The sequence below is a fragment of the Panthera uncia genome, chromosome E3 (assembly GCF_023721935.1).
Source record: "Panthera uncia isolate 11264 chromosome E3, Puncia_PCG_1.0, whole genome shotgun sequence".
Classification (NCBI taxonomy): Eukaryota; Metazoa; Chordata; class Mammalia; order Carnivora; family Felidae; genus Panthera; species Panthera uncia.
The window spans coordinates 9,243,795-9,267,062 of NC_064815.1; the positions used below are offsets into that span (position 1 = coordinate 9,243,795).

At 48.9% G+C, this 23,268-nt stretch overlaps 1 protein-coding gene across 1 annotated transcript; it reads right to left on the reverse strand.

Annotated features, from left to right (window-relative positions):
* Positions 1 to 878: 878 nt before the first annotated feature.
* Positions 879 to 22,810, reverse strand: CLEC19A (C-type lectin domain containing 19A). The gene is made up of 5 exons (XM_049638330.1): positions 22,632 to 22,810; positions 13,464 to 13,629; positions 6,210 to 6,303; positions 2,362 to 2,491; positions 879 to 1,080 (listed from the first exon to the last, which is right to left on the reverse strand). Exons 1-5 carry the CDS (start codon positions 22,717 to 22,719, stop codon positions 1,001 to 1,003), a joined length of 558 nt encoding a protein of 185 aa, XP_049494287.1. The 5' UTR covers positions 22,720 to 22,810; the 3' UTR covers positions 879 to 1,000.
* Positions 22,811 to 23,268: the final 458 nt, after the last annotated feature.

The following is a 23,268-nucleotide window of genomic DNA, read 5'->3' on the forward strand; positions in this document are numbered from 1 at the left end:
GACCAAGCCCGAGATTCAGAGTGACCGAACTTCAAAGGCAGTTAAGCTCCCAAGGAAAGCAGTGTTACACTATGGTCAGGGCCCCGACTGGGACCCTGACACATGGGATGAGGTTATCTGGGTGGTGCCCCCAAAGACGTTTCCACTTGAGGGGCCATTATGAATAATGCTGCTATGACCCCTCATGTTTGAATACCTGTGTTCAGTACTACTGGGTATATACCCAGAATTGGAATCACTGGGTCCTTTGGTAATTCTATATTTAACTTTTTGGGGAAGCACCATACTCTTTTCCAGAATGGCTTCACCATTTTATATTGCCACCAGCAATGTATAAATTTGTTGATATTTTTGGGTTTTGGGGGGAACGACTCTCCTCTTTGGGCCCACATGGTTCAGATGATATTAATTCCCACCACTCTCTGCCCCAGAGATGGGCATCTAAACAACCAGAATTTGCTAAAGTGGAATAGGCGTGTGACTGAGCCAGGCCCGTGAAATTCAACTCTGAATCTCAAACAACCTTGGATTTGTGTTGCTTACCTATATCCACCACCCTTGTTTCTTAATTAAGCCAGTTTCAGTGTGACCAAGTCACCACTCTGTATCATTAAGACTTGCTTGTTTAAAACCTCTGCCTGGGGCGGCACCTGGGTGGCTCTGTCGGTTAAGCATCTGACTCTTGATTTAGGCTCAGGTCATGATCTCATGGTTCGTGAGATTGAGCCCCATGTTGGACTCCGTGCTGACAACGTAGAGTCTGCTTGGGATTCTCTCTCTCTCTCTCTCTCTCTCTCTCTCTCTCCCTCTCTCTCTCTCTCTGCCTCTCCTCTTCCCTCTCAAAATAAATAAAAATACACATTAAAAAATTAAAAACAAAAATCTCTGCCCAGGAGCTTTATCTCTTCTGTGGCTTATATTTATTGAGTGTCAGATTTACACTAGATATACCTACATGATGTGCTGGAGTTGGGCTCACTTTTGACGGGGCAAGACCGGCTCAGTGAATGGTCAGAGACGCGATCTTGCAGACAAAGGGGAACTTGCGGCTGCATGTGTTATCATTCCATGACCTCAGAGCTGCAGTGAGAAGAAGCACAGAATCCGGGTGAGGGTCCACCTACCACAGTAAAAGTAACCTTACCGCCCCACTGGAGTAAAAGCCCTCTCCCGTGGCCTCATGCCTGCACTGGCACCCCTTTCTGGCTGGTGCTTGATGAGGCTGCTGTCCGGCCCTTCTCTCTCCAAGGCTGGTCCTGACTTGCTGCTGTGGAGGGGCAGGACACCCTTTACCCAGGGGCTTGGCCCAGCTCTGACTCCCAGGCTCCAGACTGGCTCCCAGGATAGCAAGTCCTTGTTCCCTACCTCCCTATTCGAATCAGGAAAAGAAAAAGGGGCGCAGAAGGAGCAGGAGTTGGGTGCTTGAATCTGGACTTTGGTAGATCCAGGTTTGAAACCCATTTCACTACTTGCTGTGTGACCAAGAACAAATTGTTTAACATCTCTGAGCTTCCATTTCTTCATCTGCAAAATGAGAATATGAATCATTTTCACTTTTCCAGATCGGGTTGAGGAGTGATGATGTTGCTCATGCTGATGGCGGTGATTGCTAATACCACATGCAAATCGTTGTGGCCACATTATGTACATTAGCTTCTTTCCTCTTCACAGCAACCTTGTGCGTTAAGTATCATTAGCCCATTTTGCAGATGCAGACTCCGAGCCAGGAGGTTAAGGCATTCACTTTGGACCACGCGATTAATAAGGGGTGGAGCTGGGGTTCCGAGAACAGCTGGATCAGCTGTGCCTCCTATAATCCTCACGTCTGCCCCATGGGTAGAACGGTTACTAAATCCATTTTACAGAAGAGGAAGCGGAATCTCAGAGTGAATAAGTGATTCCCTGCAAGGACACAGAGCTAGAAAGCAGCAAGGCAAGGGCTTGGACCCAGGTGTATATCCTTTTCACTACTTCCACCTCGGTGCTTCTCCAGGCATACCTCTGCTCTGATAGTGAGGAGCACGAGCCTGGGGTCGGGGCTGGCACTCCAGCGCACTGGGGAGCTGACACAGAAGCACCATCTTTTGACTACGGTCTTTGCGACCCCGCCCCCCCAATGTGCCCCATGCTTCTGCCTCTGATATCTTTTTAATCCAAGCACGGTCTGCAGGTCAACAATGCCCCGCTACCTACTGTTTAAACTGTATCCACGGCGGAGAAGGGCCCGGCCCCCCAACCCCGCCCACTCCGCCCCCACCAGCCCCCTAACGCCCAGGAAAAGGCGGGGGGCAGGCAGTCTCTCTGCCATCCCCGGCTCCTCCCCAGCACCCCTGCAAAAGCCCTGATCTCGTGGGCACTCACCGCTGGTCGGCCGGTACCATATCTGCACGCAGTCCTCTTCTGGGTCCTTGTGGACGCCGTCGTCCGGCTGGCTTCCGTCCCAGTAGCTGTAGTCATAGGAGGAGCCGTCGGTCCATTCAAACTGCCCTTCCTGGGCAGTCCCATCCAGAGTGGAGGAAGCCAGTCCGTAAGAGAAAGATCTGGCATCAGAGCCAGCCCCAGCTCAGGGCTGACATTCTAACGCCTCCATATGGAACAGTGCAGAAGTCCTCACTTTGGGGGCACCTAGGGGCTCAGTCCGTTAACCCCTGGACTCCTGATTTGGGCTCAGGTCATGATCTCACAGCTTGTGGGATCGAGCCCTGCCTTCTCCGGATTCTCTCTCTCCCTCTCTCTCTCTGCCCCGCCCCCACTCGTGGGCACGCGCATGAGCCTGCATGCTCCTGAGCTCTCTCTCTCAAAAAAAAAAACCTTAACAAACAAACAAACAAACAAACTTTTTAAAAAGTCCTGGGGCGCCTGGGGGGCTCACTCAACTGAGCTTCCCACTTCGGCTCAGGTTATGATCTCAAGGTTCCTGAGTTTGAGCTCTGAGTTGGGCTCTGTGCTGACAGTATGGAGCCTGTTTGGGATTCTCTCTCTCTCTCTCTCTCTCTCTCTCTCTCTCTCTCATCTCGCCCAGTCTCTCTCTCTCTCAAAATAAATTTATAGGGGCGCCTGGGTAGCTCGGCCAGTTAAGCCTCCGACTTCGGCTCAGGTCATGATCTCCTGGTTGATGGGTTTGAGCCCCACATGGGGCTCTGTGCTGATAGCTCAGAGCCTGGAGCCTGCTTCGGAGTCTGTGTCTCACATTCTCTCTCTCTCTCAAAAATAAATACTAAAATATTCTTAAAAAGGCCTCAGTTTGATGTGAGATACTGCTATTATACCATCACTGCTAGCTGCTGTTTATTGAAGCCTCATTAGTTGCCATCAGGTGCTCTACTTATTTTCTCCCCCCCCCCACCCCGTCGTCCAAGCAGGCATCGTCATGTCTATTGCACAGATGAGAAAACTCAGACTCAGATTGGCCTAGCCAAATTCACATAGCTAATAAAGCATTGGTGCTGGCATTCAAACCCAGGTCTGTGAGACTCCGTGCCCAAGATTTAACTACTACACTTTTTTTTTTTTTTTTAATTCAATTTACCAGCAGACCGGAGTCACCCTTCATTTCTTTCCTTTTGTCCCTGTACTGTGTATTTTTCTTGCCTGATGTGAGACTTCTCTGTCCAATTACAAGAAAACTCCTGTTGGGAATTTGATTGGTGTTAAAATAAATGTGCAAATTAACTGTGGAAAGAACTATATCCTTGCCATGTTCTGGAACACGAGCCATTTCTGCATTTATTCAAGTCCTTAGAAAAGTCTCCCCCGAAAGACTGATGATTACGGAGGTGGCATCAGATAATGGAAACAGCATGCTGCTTCTGAGAGAGAGGCTAGAGCTAGATGCTACCCACCTCCTCACTGCCATCTGGACAGGTTACTTAACCTCCCCAGCCTCAGTTTCCACACCTTTACAATGGAGCTAGTCTCTCCCTCAGAAACCTGTTGTGAGCAGTGATGAAGTAAAGGGCACAAAGGACTTAGCTAGTGCCCTGCAAGGAAGATTTTAAAAAACAAGGAGCGCCTGGGTGGCGCAGTCGGTTAAGCGTCCGACTTCAGCCAGGTCACGATCTCGCGGTCCGTGAGTTTGAGCCCCGTGTCGGGCTCTGGGCTGATGGCTCGGAGCCTGGAGCCTGTTTCCGATTCTGTGTCTCCCTCTCTCTCTGCCCCTCCCCCGTTCATGCTCTGTCTCTCTCTGTCCCAAAAATAAATAAAAAATGTTGAAAAAAAAAATTTAAAAAAAAGATTTTAAAAAACAAGATCTTTTACTGTATTGTTTGTTATTACTACACTTAATTATTGTAATACAAGTTCCTTAAACCCTAAGTGTATTCACAATCCTTTTTTTCTCTAAGTTTATTTATTTAAGTAATTTCTATACCCAACGTGGGACTCACACTCATGACCTTGAGATCAAGAGTCACATGCTCTTCTGACTGAGCCAGCCAGGCGCCCCTATAATCCCATTTTAAAAATTTATTTATTTATTTATTCATTCATTTATGTATTTATTTTTGAGAGAGAGTGAGTGGGGGAGGGGCAGAGAGAGAGAAGGAGAGAGAGGAGCCCAAGCAGCCTCTGCGCTGACAGCAGCAAGCCTGATGTGGGGCTTGAACTCATGAACCGTGAGATCATGACCTGAGCCCAAGTGGGATGTTTAATTGACTGAACCACCCAGGTGTTCCTATAATCCCATTTGAAAGTCACTATTATGAATAGAAATTTTGCGGTTCTTTTTTTTTAATGTCTATTTATTTTTGAGAGAGAGAGCATGAGCGGGGGAAGTCCAGAGAGAGAGGGGGACAGAGGATCCAAGAAGCCTCTGTGCTGATGGCAGTGAGCCCGATGAGGGGCTCGAACTCATGAACCATGAGATCACAGCCTGAGCCGAAGTAGGACACTTAACTGACTGGGCCACCCAGGTGCCCCTTGTGGGGTTGTTGTTTTTTTTTTTTTTTTTTCAATTACAACTTCTATGTAGGTTCTCGCAAGATGAATTCTGTTGATTTAAAAAAATATATATCCATCTCTGTTGAGTCTGGCTACTACTGTTGCTTCTGCTATTTGACAGTGACTTCTACCAGCCCTAGTGAGCTCTTAGAGCGTCCCAAGTGCCAGGCTAAGCTCATTGACTTTTCATAACAAGGCACTGTTATCATTACCCCCATTTTATAGCTGAGGAAACTGAAGCTCAGAGAGGTCAACAAAAAAAAATTGCCCAAAGTCACCTACCAGCCAGTAAGAGGCAGGACGGGGGCTGGAACCGGAGCCCTATTCCCTGCAGTACTCTGGGGGCAGGGCTGGTAGCATACATGCAAAACAGAGACAGTATTCAGCTCACCCAGGGAAAGTCTGGGGACAGAATTCCCAGGGGGACTCTGCTGCGATGTCGCCAGGTATGAGATCTGGCCTTGCTCTTCACCATTATTCCATCGACCCCTGCCCCATTTTGCATCCCAGACCCACTTGTCTTTCAGGTCCTCGAATAGGTCATGATCTCTCACACCTCAGGACCTTTGCTCATGCTATTCCCTCTACCTGGAATGCGCTTCCTCTGGCTGACTCCTATTTATCCATTAGATACTAGCTTAAATGTCTTTAACTTAGGGAGGCTGTGGCAACCACGGAAGGGCACTGCTTGGAACTCCCTCAGGAGGACCAGCTACAGGGAGCGCGGCTGACCCACAGCCTCAGCTCCCCTGCCCCTTCGGATTCACCGCTGCGTTCACAGCCAGACCAGGTTTCCTCCAGGCTGTGCCCAGTCAGTCAGTGACTCAGCAGGTACTCAGGGGTGCTGGTGCCGGCCCATTCCTGCCCCAGGCGGGGTTCCTCTAGTGGCCATCCTTTGCCTGAGGACTCCCCACTGGCCTAGCCAAGTCTTTCTCAGAACTGTGCTATCATCACACTTATGTCCCCTCCTCTTTTTTCCCTCACAGATCTTTCCCCCTCAGAAATATTTTACACATCTAGTCACATTTTTGTGTCCGCTGTTTTGGGAACTCACACCCAAAGAAAGGCCTTCCCTGATCCTACTATGTCCCCGTCACATACTCTTTCACAACACTATCTTCTACCTGGGGCATCCCGGTGTCTGGTTTTTCTCCACGTGCTGGGCACGCCGCAGTGACCTGCCGTATGGGCCCCAGGTGAAAGGTCAGCTAAGTCAAAATGGCATCCTGGCTGCAGCTGCCAAGAGGGCCTGATGGCCCCTGCTTCCTTACCTGTCTGTGATCGTGAAGCCCCGTCCAGATGTCAGCTGGGATCCCAGGCACACAGCTGTTCACAAGGTCATACACAAAGACATTCTCTTCCCAGCTGCAAACGTAAGAAACGCAGTAGTGTTACTCGTTGTCTCTGTTCTTAGGACAGAGTCAAAAACTGAAAGCAATCCTTGTTAATCTCCCTGGTTCAAAGTAAATCGAGGGTATGATGCAATCCTGTCTTTTCCTTCGTTTTCTTTTTTTTAACATTTATTTATTTTTGAGAGAGAGAGAGCTCACTCTAGTGGGGGAGGGGCAGAGAAAGGGGAGGGGAGACAGAGACTCTGAATCAGGCTCCACGCTCTGAGTGCAGAGCCCCATGCGGGGCTCAAACCCATGAACCATGAGATCCTGACTTGGGCCGAAATCAAGAGTCGGCCACTTAACTGACTGAGCCACCCAGGTGCCCCTCCTTCTTTTTCTTTTTTTCTTTTCTTTATTTATTTTTTAATTTTTTTTAACACTTATTTATTTTTGAGAGATAGAGAGAGACAGAGCTGTCAGCACAGAGCCAGACATGGGGCTCGAACCCACAAACTGTGAGATCATGGCCTGGGCCAAAGTCGGGTGCTTAACCGACTGAGCCACCCAGGCGTCCCTCTTTTTCTTTCTTTAATTACACCACCCATATGTGACTTCTTTTCATGGCCACCTCCGGATCAGATCCATGCCAGTTCAAAGCAGATCTCAGCTCCACTATTCATCCTAAAATTTTACATCTGTCTCAAACATACCAGCAAATGAGGTGGATTATATTGACAATATCATGAAGAGACAGAGAAAGGGGTTTCTCATGCGCTCTGCACATCAAATAACTTAATGGAAATCTCCACTAGACACTTTCGTTTTCTCTCAGAAGCCCTCCTATGCTGCCAGTCCTTACATATCCTACCAGGTTTTTGTTCACATACCGCCTCCAAAATCTTTTGCCTCCCTGGAAAATTCGGCTCTGGGCTTGAACTTGCATAGCCCACTCAGCAACACCAAAGCCCTTTGGTTAACAGGCCACCCCCGCTTAGAAAGTGTCAGCCTTTTCAGGCTGCAGTAACAAAATATCATAGACTGGATGGCTTTCAAACAACAGAAATCTATTTTTCACAGTTCTAGAGGCTAGAAGTCCAAGTTCAGGAGGCCAGCATGGTCAGGTGAGGGCCTTCTGGGTCACAGACTTCTCGCTGTGTCCTCACACGGAGGAGGAAGGGGCAAGACAGCAATGTGGGGCGTCTTGTATAGGGGCACTAATTCCAGGGCGCCTGGGTGCCTCAGTCGGTTAAGCATCTGGCTCCTGATTTCGGCTCAGGTCATGATCCCACAGTCATGGGATTGAGCCCCGTGTCAGGCTCCATGCTGAGCCTGCTTGAGACTCTCTCTCTCTCTCTCTCTCTCTCTTTCTCTTGCCCTCAAAATAAGTAAAGAAACATTAAAAGAAAAAGGGTGCTAATCTCATTCATGAGGGCTTCACCTCATGACCTAATCACCTACAAATGTCCAACCTCCGAATATGGTCACGTTGGGCATTAGGATTTCAACCTATGAATTTGGGGGGTAGGACACAAATATTCAAACCATAGCAGAAGGCATTGGTGTCTTCTTGGGGGACCCTCACCTCCTATTTCAAAGAACTCAGAAAATACTTCACCTAACAAAAGGCATCGGTGGAGGACACTGAAAGCAGTCTGCTGCCCAGAGCGACAAAGAAATAGAGATGGATGGATGGATAGAGAGATAGACACATAGAGATTTTCCTTGGATCATTAAAATGTTTCCTGAGTGCTGACTTCCTGACAGGTACTGTGTTGCATGTTTTGCATATGTGAAGTCACCGCATTGCCTTCTTTTTGCATTGTCATATCAATGGGACACTGGGATGGACACCCCTGGTTGCTTACTCCACAGCCATCTCTGGTCTCTTTGCCTGTTGCCTACATAAGGAGTTAGGAGAGGAAGGGCACCTGGGTGGCTTGGTCAGTTGAGCATCTGACTCTTGATTTCGGCTCAGGTCATGATCCTAGGTTCGTGGGATTGAGCCCCAAGTCAGGCTCTGCGCTGAGCAGGGAGCCTGCTAGAGATATTCTCTCTCTCTCTCTCTCTCGATCTCTCTCTCTCTCTCTCTCTCTCTCTCCCTCTCTCCCCCCATCCTCTGCCCCTCTGTCCTGCTTGAGCATGCCCACATGCTTTCTCTCTCTCTCTCTCTCTCTCTCTAAAATAAAAACACCACCCAAAAAGAAGTTAGGAAAGCTAGGTTTCACTTTCTGGCCTCCTCTTCAGCCACCACTGGCCATCAACCCCAGGTGGGCCAACTGGATGTAAGCAGACTTCCGTAAGTGGCGTCTGGAAAATACTGCCCTCCCTGATAAATGGAGACAGGTGTGTGGAAAAGGCTGCAGGGTCTATCGCGGCCTTTCCTTCTTGGGTTATAGTTGAGGGTGGACCTGATGTTTGAAGCTGCTGCACTGAAGAGCCTGGGGAAGGGAACAGCTCACCCAGCGCCCTGCTACCAGAGAGCCTGGAGAACGCCATCGGCAGAGGCCAGAGGGCAGGTAAGGGAGGTGAGGGCAATGGACACACAATAGACTCGGCTCAAGGAGCTCACAGACCCAGAGGGGCAGATCCCACCAGACCAGGGGTCCCATTTTCGGCTTCCACGTGGCATTAAGGTAGACTTCAGTATGTTCAAGAAATCTTTATCAAGTCATACTTAGCAGCCTCAGACCGAATAACTAGCAAATAACTCACTTTAAAACGGGACTCTGGTGAGGTGCCCTTTATGCTGCAACAAAGTGTATCTGCTGTCATCAGCTTCACTGGATGGCCACTCTCCACGGGCTGCCACCTTGTCTAAAATGCCCCCTATTAAATTCCCTTTGTCCTGAGGCCCTGGTAGCAAATCAGAACACCCATGTTTATTCTGCTTCATTCTGTGTTTGTGGAAGACATTGCCAATCCGTTCCAGAAGCACTCAGAATCTTTCTCAATACCGTGCTGCAGGCAATCACATTCAGGGAGTTGCAGATACAGTTGGGAACTCAATCTTTGGGTCTCCCCCAAATTCATTTGTTGAAACCCCATATTCATATGTTGGGAATATATGAACCCAAATTCCTATGTTAATACCAGTGTGATGGTATTAGAGGGTGGGGGACTCTGGGAGGTGATTAGGTCATGGGGGTGGAGCTCTCATGAATGGGATTAGTGCCCTGAAAAGATGCCAGAGAGCTCTCACCCCTTCCCCGGTGAGGATGCAGCTCGAAGATGGCCATCGTGGACCAGGGAGCAGGCTCTCCCACTATGAACCTGACCAAGCTGGCACCCTAGCTTGGACTTCTCACCACCAAACTGGGAGAAATACATTTCTGTTGTTTGTAAGCCACCCCGTCTGTCGTGTTTTTGTAACAGCAGCCTGAATGGACTAAGAACCGAGATACCATTGGAGGAAATGGAAGGGAAAAAGGGTGAGTGGGGCAGGGCTTGCTGGCCCTCAGAAAGACGATCTGACATGGGAACCCTAAGTAAGAACTGGCCCCCTTGAGATGCCTAGAATTATAATGAACGAAACTATTAATGGCTCCCTCTCTTGAGCACTCAGTGATGAGCTAACTTTGTAAGAACTTCAGATGCTTGGTCTCCTTGGTCGGATGCTTGGTCTCCTTGGTGTAGGGAGGAAGTGGCAGAGCTGGGACTAGTCCAGGACTGTCTGAGTCTAGTGTCCTTGCTTCTTCCTTTGGAACATCTGCTGTTTCCATTCTTTAGGCTTCCTCATCCTTGAATATCCTGATCCAAGATGGTCCTTCCAGGAAACCTTCCCTGAATACCCCCTATCCACTCCGGACCACTTGGAGCACACATTTCTGACTTCCCAGAGGCAGGCTGGTTGGTTTATTTCTCTATTTCTTAAGGTCTGGTGTCCTCAAATGAGCCACAAGGACCACATAAACCAACACCAAACCTTACTTCTACTTGACATCAGCAGGGCTCTCTTCAACATTGATGTTCCAAGAGTATGTGTTCCGCAGTGTGAGGGAATCCACTTTCTGGGGACAGGGTGTTCTTCACCCTAGTGGGTCCTTGAGCTTGGTCCTGCCCCGCTGCATAAGCACTGGCATCCCCACACGCCTCTCTCACGCACAATTTGGGGTCTCCTACATTGACTGCTGAGCATACACGTTGAGCAGTCATCGGGTAGAGTGGCCGCCTAGCCATTTTAGCACTTTGTCATCTTTGTTCAACAGCACCTGCTTGGGAAAAAATTTCCATATTTCATTGCATTTTCCCCATAACTGGTCAAAATAACTGGAACATAGAGAAGCCCAAGGTGCTACTGCAAGTAATAAGGAGCATAGAGCAGTTGAACTTAATTCACCTCAACAGCCTCTTGAAACAAAGGTGGAAATGATTAGGTAAGCAGAAAGTATGAGGATCTTAAATTTCAATCAGATGCTCCACAGACAGACATAAGCTGATTGTGTGTTTAATTATGAAAGAAAAAAAAAAAGCATGAAGAAAACACCAGAAATATAGAATTGGATTGTGTCTCAAAGACAAGATGTAATTAGGGATTTTATAATAGCGTCTAGCTTTCTGTGAACTGAACTTCACATACAACAGGTTAAGGAGTTGATCAGATCCAACTTTCCAAAATGTTTTCATAAAAGTATCATAGACCAGGATGCCCAGGGGGGCTCAGTCGGTTAAGTCTCTGACTCATGATCTCTGCTCAGGTCATGATCTCATGGTTCATGAGTTTGAGCCCCGCGTTGGGCTCTGCACTGACAGAGTTTGGGATTCCCTCTCTCCCTCTCTCTGCCCCTTACCCACTTGCTCTCTCTCTCTCTCAAAATAAGTAAATAAACTTAAAAAAAAAGTATTAATACCAAAATGGAAAACTACCTGTAAAAGAGAGGAAAGGGAGAGAATGTTAGTAGTACAAGAAGGAAAAAGAGGGGGCATTCGGAGCTGAGAAGACAGGAAGAAGGTAGGTTGAGGCAGCAAAGGGCCAGAATTGGGTCAAGAATTGCCTGGAAACTCCCCACATTTGCCCAGAATCTTTGCTGATGCCTAGCTAAGGTTGAGGTTATAAGCACCATGAGTGGCTGCACTGTCCTGCCTGTGGGCTGGCTAAAGAGAAATTTTCACTTGGAATCATTTTAAAATGTACTCTTTATTCCGAGTATCTCATTTTCCTCTACAGCCTTGAAAGTTTTGACAAATTCTTTGATCCACCGGTGTGCGGGCCGGTCCTATGCTCTGCCTGTATCACAGCGGATTTGCCCTGAAGACTGCCTTTCCCACGTTTTCTTGTCAGCTTCCCCGCAAGCAGCGGGAAGGGCCAGAAGAGGAAGGGGGCAGAGAGAAGCCGAGAGAAGCCCGGTATTTCTCTCCCTGCCTCGGGAGTCGCTGGCGGGGGCTGCCTCGCCTTGGTGGCTCCAGCTCTATGAGACTGGTTTGCCTTCCCATTAGGGGTGGAATTGGCTTCCTGCTGTTGTGAATCTCTAGACTGCCTCATTACTGCCTCTTTACGATCTTAGATTCCATCACTCATGCGTACTAAATTCTGTTCTGCATGTCTGAAGTGGTTCCCATTCTCCTAATAGACCATGACTGCCTCTCCTCTTCTTCAGCATCACTGAGAATACAGTGGGAGCTCTATGTATCTGTTGGCTGAATACATGGAGGATTCATTTAAAAACTAAGACGGGGGCGCCTGGGTGGCTCAGTCTGTTGAGTGTCCAACTTCGGCTCAGGTCATGATCTCATGGTTCAAGAGTTCGAGCCCCATGTCGGGCTTATAGTGCAGAGCCTGCTTCTCTGTCTCCCTCTCTCTGCCCCTCCGCCACTCACACTCTCTATCTCTTTCTGTCAAAAACAAACATTAAAAACAAAAACTAAGATATAGGACCCCTTCTCTGTTCTTAACAAAAGTCATGACTCTAAAGCATAAAGAACCAACTGTCTTTCTGACTTCAAGTCTCTGAGATCCTTGAAAAGAAGCCATACATCGGCAAGGCCGTCGGGTGTGAAAGCAAGTCAGAGGTGATGAAGGGGCACCAGGGTGGCTCAGTTGGTTAAGCGTCTCACTCTTGATTTTGGCTCAGGTCACGATCTCACGGTTCGTGAGATCGAGCCCAATGTCAGAGCATGCTTGAGATTCTCCCTTTCCCTCTCTGCCCCTCCCCAGCTCGTGCTTGTTCCTTCTCAAAATAAATAAATAAATATAACAAACAAATAAATAAAAGGTGATGAAAAATGAGCTCCAGGAAAGGTGGGCAATGAGTGCAATTACGGTGCCACGGAGTTAGGGTGACTTCAGTGAAGAGATGGAGGAGAAGGGGATGGGAATTCCCAGCAGAGGGAACAGAATGTGCAAAGGTCTGGAGGAGTAAAACGGTTGCACCAGACCGTAAAACTTTGAGACGGTCAATGTGGCTGGGGCTTAGGAGACACAGAGGAATGCTGAAGGTGGCCTTGGTGGGTGGTAATTCGACTATTCAGGTTCAAATCCCAGCTCCACCACTTTAAAGCTATGTAACTTTGAGCAAGTTACCTTCTTGGAGGATCGGGTTCGGTGTCTGTGAAAAGGAAGATACCTACCCAATATGGTTTGAGAGAGCTTCAAAATGATGCTGTATACAAATACTCAGCAAATAGACGTCAGTTATTATTCCTCGTATTATATTCTTGGTATATATATTATGTGCATTGTATCGCAGGGTCAAGCCCCGTGTTGTCATGTGGGGCACAGCACAAAATCAGCACATGTGAAGGTGGATCCTGTAGCAGCTCTTAGCTTCCCATGCTACATGCTTCGCCTTCAACTGTTTCAATGAGAAATTGGGCTGGATTGGTTTGTTTCTTTCTTCTTCTTTTTTTAATGTTTATTTAATTTTGAGAGAGAGGGAGAGAGAGAGAGACAAAGCAGGAGTGGGGGAGGGGCAGAGAGAGAGGGAGACAGAATCTGAGGCAGGCCCCAGGCTCTGAGCCGTCAGCACTGAGCCCAACGCAGGGCTTGAACCCATGAACTACGAGATCATGACCTGAGCCGAAGTTGGACGCCTAACCGACCGAGCCACCCAGGCCGGATCAGTTTCAATGAGAAATTGGGCTAGATCAAAGTTAGCTTGAATTACCAAAGAGAAACACCAGTGAGAAATGCCAGTTTTCACTCTCTGTTCCAAAGGGGGTGCTTGGTTGGGCTATGGGGGACGGATGTCCACTCACCTGTGGATGGAGGCCAGTTTCGCAGACTTCCTGCCAATGGAGAACTCAGAACAGTAGAAGTCAGCCTCGGCCCAAGTCTTATTGAGAGGGAAAAATCGGTAGCAGTGGCCTTTGAACTCCATCCAGAATAGTGGGCACAGAGAAGCCGGGGGCAGCTCGGGCATGGCTGTGGGCAGAGAAAGAGACTGGCGGGAGGGCTGGTAGCGTGGAAACATTGTTCCTACAGCTTATGACACCTTTTCAAGAGTGAAAGTAAAACATGTCCCATTGTGATTAGTAACATTCTATGCTTGAGGTCCAAAAAATACATGCGTACCTAAAATTTACCAAATGACAAAAGTAATATATGCTCATTATAGAACACTTGAAAAATGTTACTGCTTTGGTGTGTTTTTCTTCGTATCATGCTTGAACGCAGAGATTTGTAAAAATTCTATTATTATATTGTACTATACATACCTGTCAATATTCAGAGTTCCAAAAATTAGAATATATTCCCCTCCTGTTATTATAAATTTTCATAAACATTGTTTTAAATAGCTCTTGAATACTCCACGGAGTGGTCCCCCTAGAGTTTATTTAATCATTCCCCTATTTGTGGATAATTAGACTGGTTCCCTTTTTTTAAAAATAAATAGACATAATGCTGAGATGAACAGCCTCGTACATCAAGCTTTTTTCAACATTTCTGAAGATTTTCCAAGGAGAGATTTTTAAGGCTTTGATACAACTTGCTAAATTGCCTCCTGAAAGCAATTTATCCTCCCACAGTAATGTCTGAGAGTGCCCATCTCACAGTGCCCTCGCCAGTGCCGGGTGTTGTCACTTTAATGGCAATCTTTGCAAATTTTATAAGCAAAAAAAAGGTGCCTTGTTTCAATGTGCAACTCTGGGCTCTGTGGTGAGGGCAGACATTTCTCCACGTGTTTACTGACAAACTATAGCCAAGACTATTTATATCTGTAGCCCATCGAACTACTGGGGTTCAGGAAGCATCCTTAATTCTGAAAAAGCACAGATGGAAATCCACTTTTGAGACAATAAAGTTCCTCCAAGCCTCGACCCCCTTGAAGGCCTCTTAGGAGATATCTTTTTTTTTGGAAACCACAACTCAAGATGACTGGTTTCGAGGAAGAAGGCGCACTGAGAACCTGCCTTGAGCTATGTTAGGTAGCTCACCCACGGTGGGGGGCAGGGCTAACATCTGTTGGACTGGGACTCTGGAGGTCTGTGTCCCAGCTGCCAGCTCTGTGCCTAACATGTCAGGTGACAACGGCACATTCAGCTGTCAAACTGGTTGATCTCTGGGGCCCCTTTTGTGGACCCCCAAGGGTGTGGGATCTTTGCCTTTCAAGCCACTGTAACAGCTGGCTGAGCTCTTGAAAAATAAAGTAGTGGACAACATTTATGAAGCATTTGTAATGTGTCACACACCTACAGGGAAACTGAGGCTTGGACAGGTTAAGTGACTTGCCCAAGGTCATCCTGCTCGCAAGTGGCAGGTAGGGATTTGAACCGAACCTCCTGACACCAGAGTCTTTGATCTGAAAGTCCACGTGATGCCTCATCATGGGACATCAACGGGGCTGAGAATGGTTCACTGTCTTTTAGCACCTTACTTCATAGAAGTTCGCCAAATGCTTGGCGTCCATGGATTGCTCTGTAATAGTATGATTATTAATGATTAGCTCAGGGTTTCATAGCCGGGGTTGATGGGGTTTCAGGGATCCACTGTGTCCCCTGAAATGAAGTGCAAAATCAAGAGTGTGTACGTGTGCATGCGCATTTATCTGGGGGAAAGAGTCAGATGTCTTAATCCAGAGAGCTACGCTAAGCAGACAGGTTCCATGTCTCCCATCACTGACCAGAGCCACTGGGCTTTCTCATTTGACCAGAACTGCCCTTCCTACCCCCCTCCCCTGCCCCAGACAGCCACACCGTCAGTCCTGCTTTGTTCCACCTCTTGAAACCGTGGATGTTGCTGAGCTCTTTGTAGGAACTTTGTGGCACTACCTTTGAAGATGCAGAGAGACTTTAATAATTAAATGAAAGGGGCTGGAAGGGGAAAGGAGGCAGCCAGGGTTCCTACTCCCCTCTCCCCAAGGTCCAAAGGCTTCTCCTGGGTCCTAAAGCCTGGTGGATATTTCCAAAGCAGGTCTCCCTGTGGAAAACAAGCTCCCTCCTTCACCCTCCTGGTTCCTTTGATTTTGTCTACTGAACAAATGGTGGTTATGGATGCCTGGGGTGAAACATACCAGAAAATGGGGCTGTGACAGGTCACTGCTCAATTATTCCCTTTTCCACCTGGGCAGGCAAAGGCCTTTAATTGGAAGGATCTGGGAGGCAAAAAGCCACGTGTTTGGACATGGGATAATGAACTCCACCCTGCCTGGTATCCCACACCCCCCTTCCCTCTGGGATTTCTAGAAACTGAGACTAGAAGGATCTTAGAGGCCTTTTATCAGCCTGAACCCCAAAGTAGCCTTTGCTAATCCGTGTCTCTCTCATGAAGGGATTTCTATAGGTTTACAGCTTGATGAGTCAGGTAATGATGGCACTGTAACAAACAGGACCAACCCCAATGGGCTGTCACCTGAACCAGGCATGGTGTCAGGCTCTTTGTACATATCAGCTCAGTTAGTTTTCACACATCCTACAAGGTAGATACCACAATCACTCTCGTTTTACAGAGGAAGGAACCAAGGACAGAGAGGTTGAGTAACATGCCCAATATCACACAGCAGCTGAGTGGCGGAGGTGGTTGTTAAAGCCAGGCTGTATGGCTCCAGACCTAATTTAGAGATTCCTGTCGGATTTAAGCCCATTTCCTTTTGACTCAGTCTTGACGGTCTGGACATTCATTCATTTCCTTTTTCATTCAACAAATTCTATTTGAGCACCCACTTGGGCTCAGGCAGTTAGCTGGAGATACTGTGGCCAGCTACACAGAGGGGGTTTCTGATCGCTTGGGTTTTACAAGATTGACATAAAGAAAAATAAGAATGGAGGTGTCTGGGTGGCTCAGTTAAGCGTCCAACTTTGGCTCAGGTCATGGTCTCATGGTTCGTGGTCTCCCCGCATCTGGCTCTGGGCTGACAGCTCAGAGCCTGGAGCCTGCTTCCGATTCTGTGTCTCCCTCTCTCTCTGCCCCTCCCCTGCTTGCACTCAGTCTCTGTCTCTCAAAAATAAGTAAAACGTTAAAAAACTTTTTAAGAAAAATAAGCACAGAAATAAATTATTATGTCATTTGTGGATGTGGGTCATGCTGGCAAAAACTTGAGGGAGCACCCCCAAATTATTTTTGGAGGCTGGTTATTTGTTTACTCGCTTTGTCTCCCTAGTTGAACTGGTGGCCGCTCCAACTGTCTCCTCAAGGAGCTCATGGGTGATTAGGACAGGACACCAGAGCCCCCTTCCCAGATGGGGAAATTTCAGGGTGTTGCCACAGGAGCACCCAAAAGTGGCACCTAGGATTTGGAGATCTGGGAAGCTTCTGGGAGGGGATGATGTCTCAACTGAGACCTCAAAGATAAGAGTCTGGGAACATGTTTCCGGTGAGGACACAGCAGGTGCAAAGTCCTGGGGGTATGAGAGCATATGGAACATTTGGAGAAATGCAAATGGTTCAGCCAAGCTGGGAATGGGAGAGGGTGAGAAGGTAAGAGATGAGGCCAGAGGTGACAGAGGGAGGGTGGAGGGGAAGGGAGGGGAGGGGATGCACAAAAGGGGTCGTTGCTCTGGAAACCGGGAGCCTGCAGTGGTCTTTTCCTTCAATTAGCAGCACTAAAGGCCACCAAGGTCTCCCAGCTGGGGTGGGAGTCAAAGTCCTTGGGAGCTCTGAGCTTGTGAAGAAAAAAGAACACACCAGTGGAGTTCAGGCCTCATTTTTTCTCTCTCTCTCTCTCTTTTTAAAAGAAGAAATTGTCACCTTCCCACTCAATCTGGCTGCTCGCTCCCCTGGCACCAATCCAGCCGCCCACAGTGCACTACCACGCTGCCTCCCGCCCAGATCCGCCTTGGGAGCCAGCCAGGAGGGGCGGTGAGGGAGGCTCTGGGGGCCACGTCCCAACCCCCAGCCCCACCCCCACCCCCACTCCTGGGCCCCAGATGTCCCGGGAGACCGGGAAGGTGGCCTCTGGGAGGGCTGCCTCACTTCCCGCTGCCTCCCTGGTTCACACAGCCCGCTGTCAGACCGTCCTCCTCACTAGTGAGTCCTGGATCCGCACTGGTGGTCCTGGGCTTCTCATGCCCGAGTTTTGCTCTCCCTTCTCTGGGCCACTCTCGTGGCCACAAGATAGAGAGGAAAGAGCACTGGGAAATGTCTTATATTGTTAATAACAGCAGCCATTCATCGGGTGGTGAGTGTATAACTGCTCAGATCAGGCTAAGAGGGGTATCGGTATCATGCCCGTTTTACAGCTGAGCAAACTGAGGCCAGAGAGCTGAAGTCACTTGCCCCTACAGCTAGCAAATGGTGGTGGTATCAGGATGGACTCAGACATCCCTAAACACTAAGTGCCTCCAGGAAACCTCTTTTTTTTTTTTTTTTCTGGTCTTGGTTTTCTCATTTGTAAGACAAATATATCAAACACCAAATTTAACAGTTCATATGCTGAAGCCCTAACTCCTCAATGTCTTTGGACATGGGACACTTGGGAGGTGATTAGGGTTAGATAAGTTCATGGGGGGGGACCTATGATAAGTGCCCTTATAGGAAGAGAGAGAACAGAGCCCCCGACCCTCACCCCCCTCTCTCCACTGTGGGGGGAGACAGCATCTGGAAAAGAGTACTCGCCAGGAACCAAATTGCTCAAGATCTTGATTTTGAACTTCCCAGGCTCCCAAACTGAGAGAAATAAACTCCTATTATTTCAGCCTCCCAGTGTATGGTGTTTTCACCATAGGTTACAGCAGCCTGAGCTAAGACCAAAAGTTAATTAAGCAAATAATTCAATGTTTCCTGGGTGCCTACTGGGCTTTGAGGTCTGTGACCTCAAGTCGCTCAGTATGGAGAGAGGAACACACACATGGCAATGAGATGCACTTCAGAAATATGCAGAGGGCTCCGTGACCGTGGAGGAGGGGTGGGGAATGGGCCAGAGCGTACATGCGGCACTCTGGGATCTGACTCTATGATCCAGGCTCTGAGATGTCTTCAAGGAAGTAGGGACGTCCAGTTGCTCAGACCTCCATGCTCCAGCGTGGACTCTGGAGTCCAACGGCCCCAGCTGGACACTCAGTGCATTGTGCCTCTGTTTTCTCATCTAAAAATGGACATGACGATAATGCCGACTTCACAGGGAAGCCATGGCCTGGCTCATGGTTGGCATCCGAGTAAGCATTAGATATTACTACTACAGAGACAGCTTGGGCCCCGAAACCTGCCTGGAGCTGGGAGTACAGTGCCAGCTTCCTGGAGGAAAGAGAAGACAGATTCCCCCTTGCCCACCCCCGGGGGCCTGCGGAAGCAGCCAGTGAGCTTCGGACTTCAAACGCTTTGCTGGAATGTCCTTTGCTGTGAAGAGTACTTGGCCTCAGGAGCCAGGAAATGAAACTTGTTGGTAACGGTTGAAGAATCATAATGGCAAATATTTATGTAGCTTTTACTAGGTGCCAGGCTCCCTTCTAAGCACTTTACACTCATTAATCCACTTAAACAATGTGATCAAAGCCAGGTTCGGAGAAAAGGTTTTACGGAAAGGCTGTAGTCTGGCTAAAGCCTCCCAAGCCTTCCAGAAGTGTCTAAAGTGACCTCAAGCAAATCTAGAGGTGTGGCTCCGATGCACTGTGTGCATATATCTTCACGTGCATGGAAGGTTAGGAGCGCTGGGATCAGTAATAATATGACCAATGCTCTTTTCTGCAAGGAAAAGTTGGGAGTATCCAGGGGAGGATAAACTAGGCCCATTCTCAATAAGGAGGGCTTTGATTGTGCCCTCAGCTTCATGGTCTGCAGGGGCCCCCTGACACCCTAAGATGAGCCCTCCCTAGTCACACATCAACATGCACACTCATATACACACACCTGCACACACGCGTTCTCTTCTGACTTGAAGTCACTTTCCTCTAGAAGATCTGTCTGCCCAGGCCCCAACTAGACTTTCTGCTGGGCTGGGAACCTGGAGAGAAGGAGAACTACCACTTGGACGGATGATGACCGTGGCAGGGTCACTGGCCTCTGTAGGCCTCGACTTCTACACCTGTAATATCGAAGGGTTGGGCTCCATGGATTCCCCAGCCCTTCCTGCCAACTTCAGTTCTGAGCTTTCCAAGGTTGCCGGGGTTTGAAGTGATCTCAGTGCCCCTCTCAGCTGAGCTGGGGGTGAGCTGGGGGAGAGATGTCTGGAAGTTCCTTTCTCCAATGGAGGTTTTTGTCACAGCAGAAAACCGTCTCTGGCCATTTCTATCATCTCATCAACAACTGCAGTAACAGAAGAACTAGCGGTAAGAACTCAGTTTTTAAGCACTTACTGTGTGTTAAGCACTTCACGTCATGACCTCACTGAAGATCCCCCAATTGTTTGGTAGGCACCGCTAATTATCCCCACTTTCTAGAGGAGGAAACTTGACGCCCAGAGATGTCAGGAGCATAAGCAGTAAGAGAGAGAGAGAGAGAGAGAGAGGAGACTCCCCAGTTGTTTCCACTTGCAAACTCAGCCTCGGGCCCTTTCCACACACTGGATACAAAGGAAAGACTGGAATATACAAGGCAGACTTCAAGGATATTTTGTCCGTCTTCTCTCCTGCTCGCCCATTGCATGGATGCGGAAACTAAGCCATAAGAGCAAGGATGAAAGACATTATTATGCATTGAATGTTTGTGTCCCCCTGTTCCCCCCCATTCATATGTTGGAGCCTTACCCCCCAATATAATGGTTAAGTGGGGTCTTTGGGGGGGGGTAATGAGGGTTCAATGAAGTCAGGAGGGTGGGACCCCCATGATGGGACTAGTGTCCTTATAAGAAAAGGAAGAGAGGGGTGCGTGGGAGGCTCAGTCGGTTGAGCATCCGACTTCAGCTCAGGTCATGATCTTCTCGCTTGTGAGTTCGAACCCTGCATCGGGCTCTGTGCTGACAGCTTGGAGCTTGGAGCCTGCTTCTGATTCTGTGTCTCCCTCTCTCTCTGCCCCTCCCCCGCTTGCACTCTGTCTCTGTCTCAAAAATAAACATTAAACAAATTAATACAAATAAATAAATAAAAATAAAAAAGAAGAGGAAGAGGGACCAGAGTGTGCACATGCTCTTTCTCTCTCTGCCATGGGAAGACATAACAAGAGGGTGGTCATCTGCAAACCGGGAAGAGGGCCCTCACCAGGGAACTGAATCAGGCAGCACCTTGACCTCCCAGCCTCGGAACTTCGAGAAACAGATTCCTGTTGTCGAAGCCACCCAGTCCATCGTACTTTGTGATGGCAGCCAGAGCTGACTGAGACAGATGCTCAGAGATTTTATGACAGAACTGGAGCCCCTGACACTTGCCCGAATGAACTCATCTCCCACCATCAGGGTGGCCAGATTAAGAAGGAGGCCCAGGTAAATCTGAATTTCAGATAAACAACTAATTTTAAGCCTATGTCCCACGTAATTTTTTTAAAAAATGTTTTTATTTATTTTTGAGAGAGAGAGAGAGCACGATCAGGGGAGGGGTAGAGAGAGAATTGCACAGAGGATCCGAAGCGGGCTCTGCGCTGACAGCAGAGAGCCTGAAGCAGGGTTCGAACTCACAGACTGTGAGATCATGATTTGAGCCAAGATCAAGAGTCACTCAACCGATTGAGCATTCCAGGCCCCTGTCCCACGTAATATTTGAGACATGTTTATGCTGAAAGATGACTGTTTACCTGAAATACAAATTTACACGGGCACCAGGCATTTTCTCTGGTAACCCTATCACCCCACTGTTTAAGTTGGTCCCAACACTGTAACAGCCCAATAATGTGCTCTTATGGGAGTCTTACAAGTAGTTCATTAGTCGTACTTCAATGGGGATCAAAACAGTATCTCTGCCATAAAGTTATTGTGAAGGTTAAATAAATCTATACACAAAAAAAAAGTGCTTAAAACAATGCCCGGCATATAGTAAGGGCTGTGTAAATCTTAATTGGTTATAGGTACTATTTAATTAATTAATTTATTTATTGAGAGAGAAACAGAGTGCAAGCGGGGGAGGGGCAGAGGGAGACAGAGAATCCAAAGCAGGCTCCAAGCTGTCGGCATAGAGCCTGACACGGGGCTCGAACTCACAAAAAGCAAGATCATGACCTGAGCCGAAGTCGGACACTTAACAGACTGAGCCACCCTGGCACCCCATTAATAATAATAATTATTATTATTTTCATATATTTTAAACAACATTTGGAAATAACCTTCGTGGCAGAGGTGACAGGCAAGATCCTCAGCCCTGAGCAGGCTGCAGGATTCAGGAATCTTCCCACCCGGACGGGTCCCTCAGAACGAGCCCCCAGCCTCCGCATTGCCAAGAGGAGAAACTGAGCTCATTTGAAGCCCTGAGACTTTCAAGCTGGAGACTGGGACGCCACACGTCAGAGGCCGGTAGGTCCCAATTCCCAGGGACACAGAAAACCCTCAGAAGTGGGCCACAGAGCAGTGACCTCCAGGGAGGTCACGAGAGGGACAACTGGGTCCCCTCAGCCTGCCCAACGGTGGTGGTGCAGCAGCAGCAGGTCCGAAAGCTCCCTGGGGGCAGCTGCCACAGCCAGGGTGGGGGTGGGGAGCCCAGGTGCCAAATCCCTAACAGAAACAGCCTTTCCAGATCTTCCTACGGTGCCAGGTACCAAGCATGAAGTACTCCCCCACTTTAAACGACTTCCCTTGCAGAGCAGCCCCAGAGGGTGCCACTCTCACCCCCATTGTCCAAAGGAAGCTGAGCTCAGAGAGGTTGAGAAACTTGGGCAAGGTCACACAGTTTTTAAGGTGCAAAACTGGGATTTAAAATCAGGACTTTTGGGGTGTGACCCTAGCGCAATGCCCCTGGGGCCCGGGGAGGGGAGATGGAAGGGCTGTGGGGGAGAGGGGGGCAGCTCAGCTCCCGCCACACCGTGGGTCAGGCAGGCCTGCAGCCCAGGCAGCCAGGCCTCACGGATACAACCTCAAGCATCTGTGAGGTGTCCTTCTCTCCGCCTGCTCCGGCCCTGGCCCCTATGCTCACCTGGGCTGATATTGATGTCCGTCTGTGGAAAAGCCTGTGCAGAAAGGAGGGTCAGTGAGGCCGCGGCCCACAACCCCCACCTTTGCATCCTGAGCCCCGAGGAAGCCACCTCCAGGCCTGAGTGGAGGAGAGAAGCCTTTCTGGGAGCTCTTCTGGGCGCAGGCGAGAATTGCTGGGAGCTCCGGACTCACTGGGTAGACCCCAGTCTCCTCCTCCTCCCCTCCCTTCTCTCCTCCCTCCTCCCGGCACTGGCACTGCTGGAGACAGCTCCCAGTGACAGCTTGAAGGCTGCCGGGGTCAGCCCACTCCGGGGAACTAAGAGAAACCCGCAGCCCTGCTTCTGAGCCACTGCGTGGCCTTGGGCATGTGCTCACTTCTGTGAGACTCAGTTTTCTCCTCTGCAAGATGGGATAATAACAGAGTTTGTATCTGGGCCTGTCACAGGAAAGAAAGTATCTTGGATCCCATAGAGGAAATACATACATACCAGAAGATAAAAATGCAAGTTGGAGCCCAGTGCGGAAGGAAGTCGGAAGTCGGAAGTCCACAGCGGGCGGGAGGCTTGCTTCGGTTCAGCTGTCCCTCCACCCCGGCCCTGCAGGCATTAGAACTAGCTGCTTGAGGGGCCTGGGTGGCT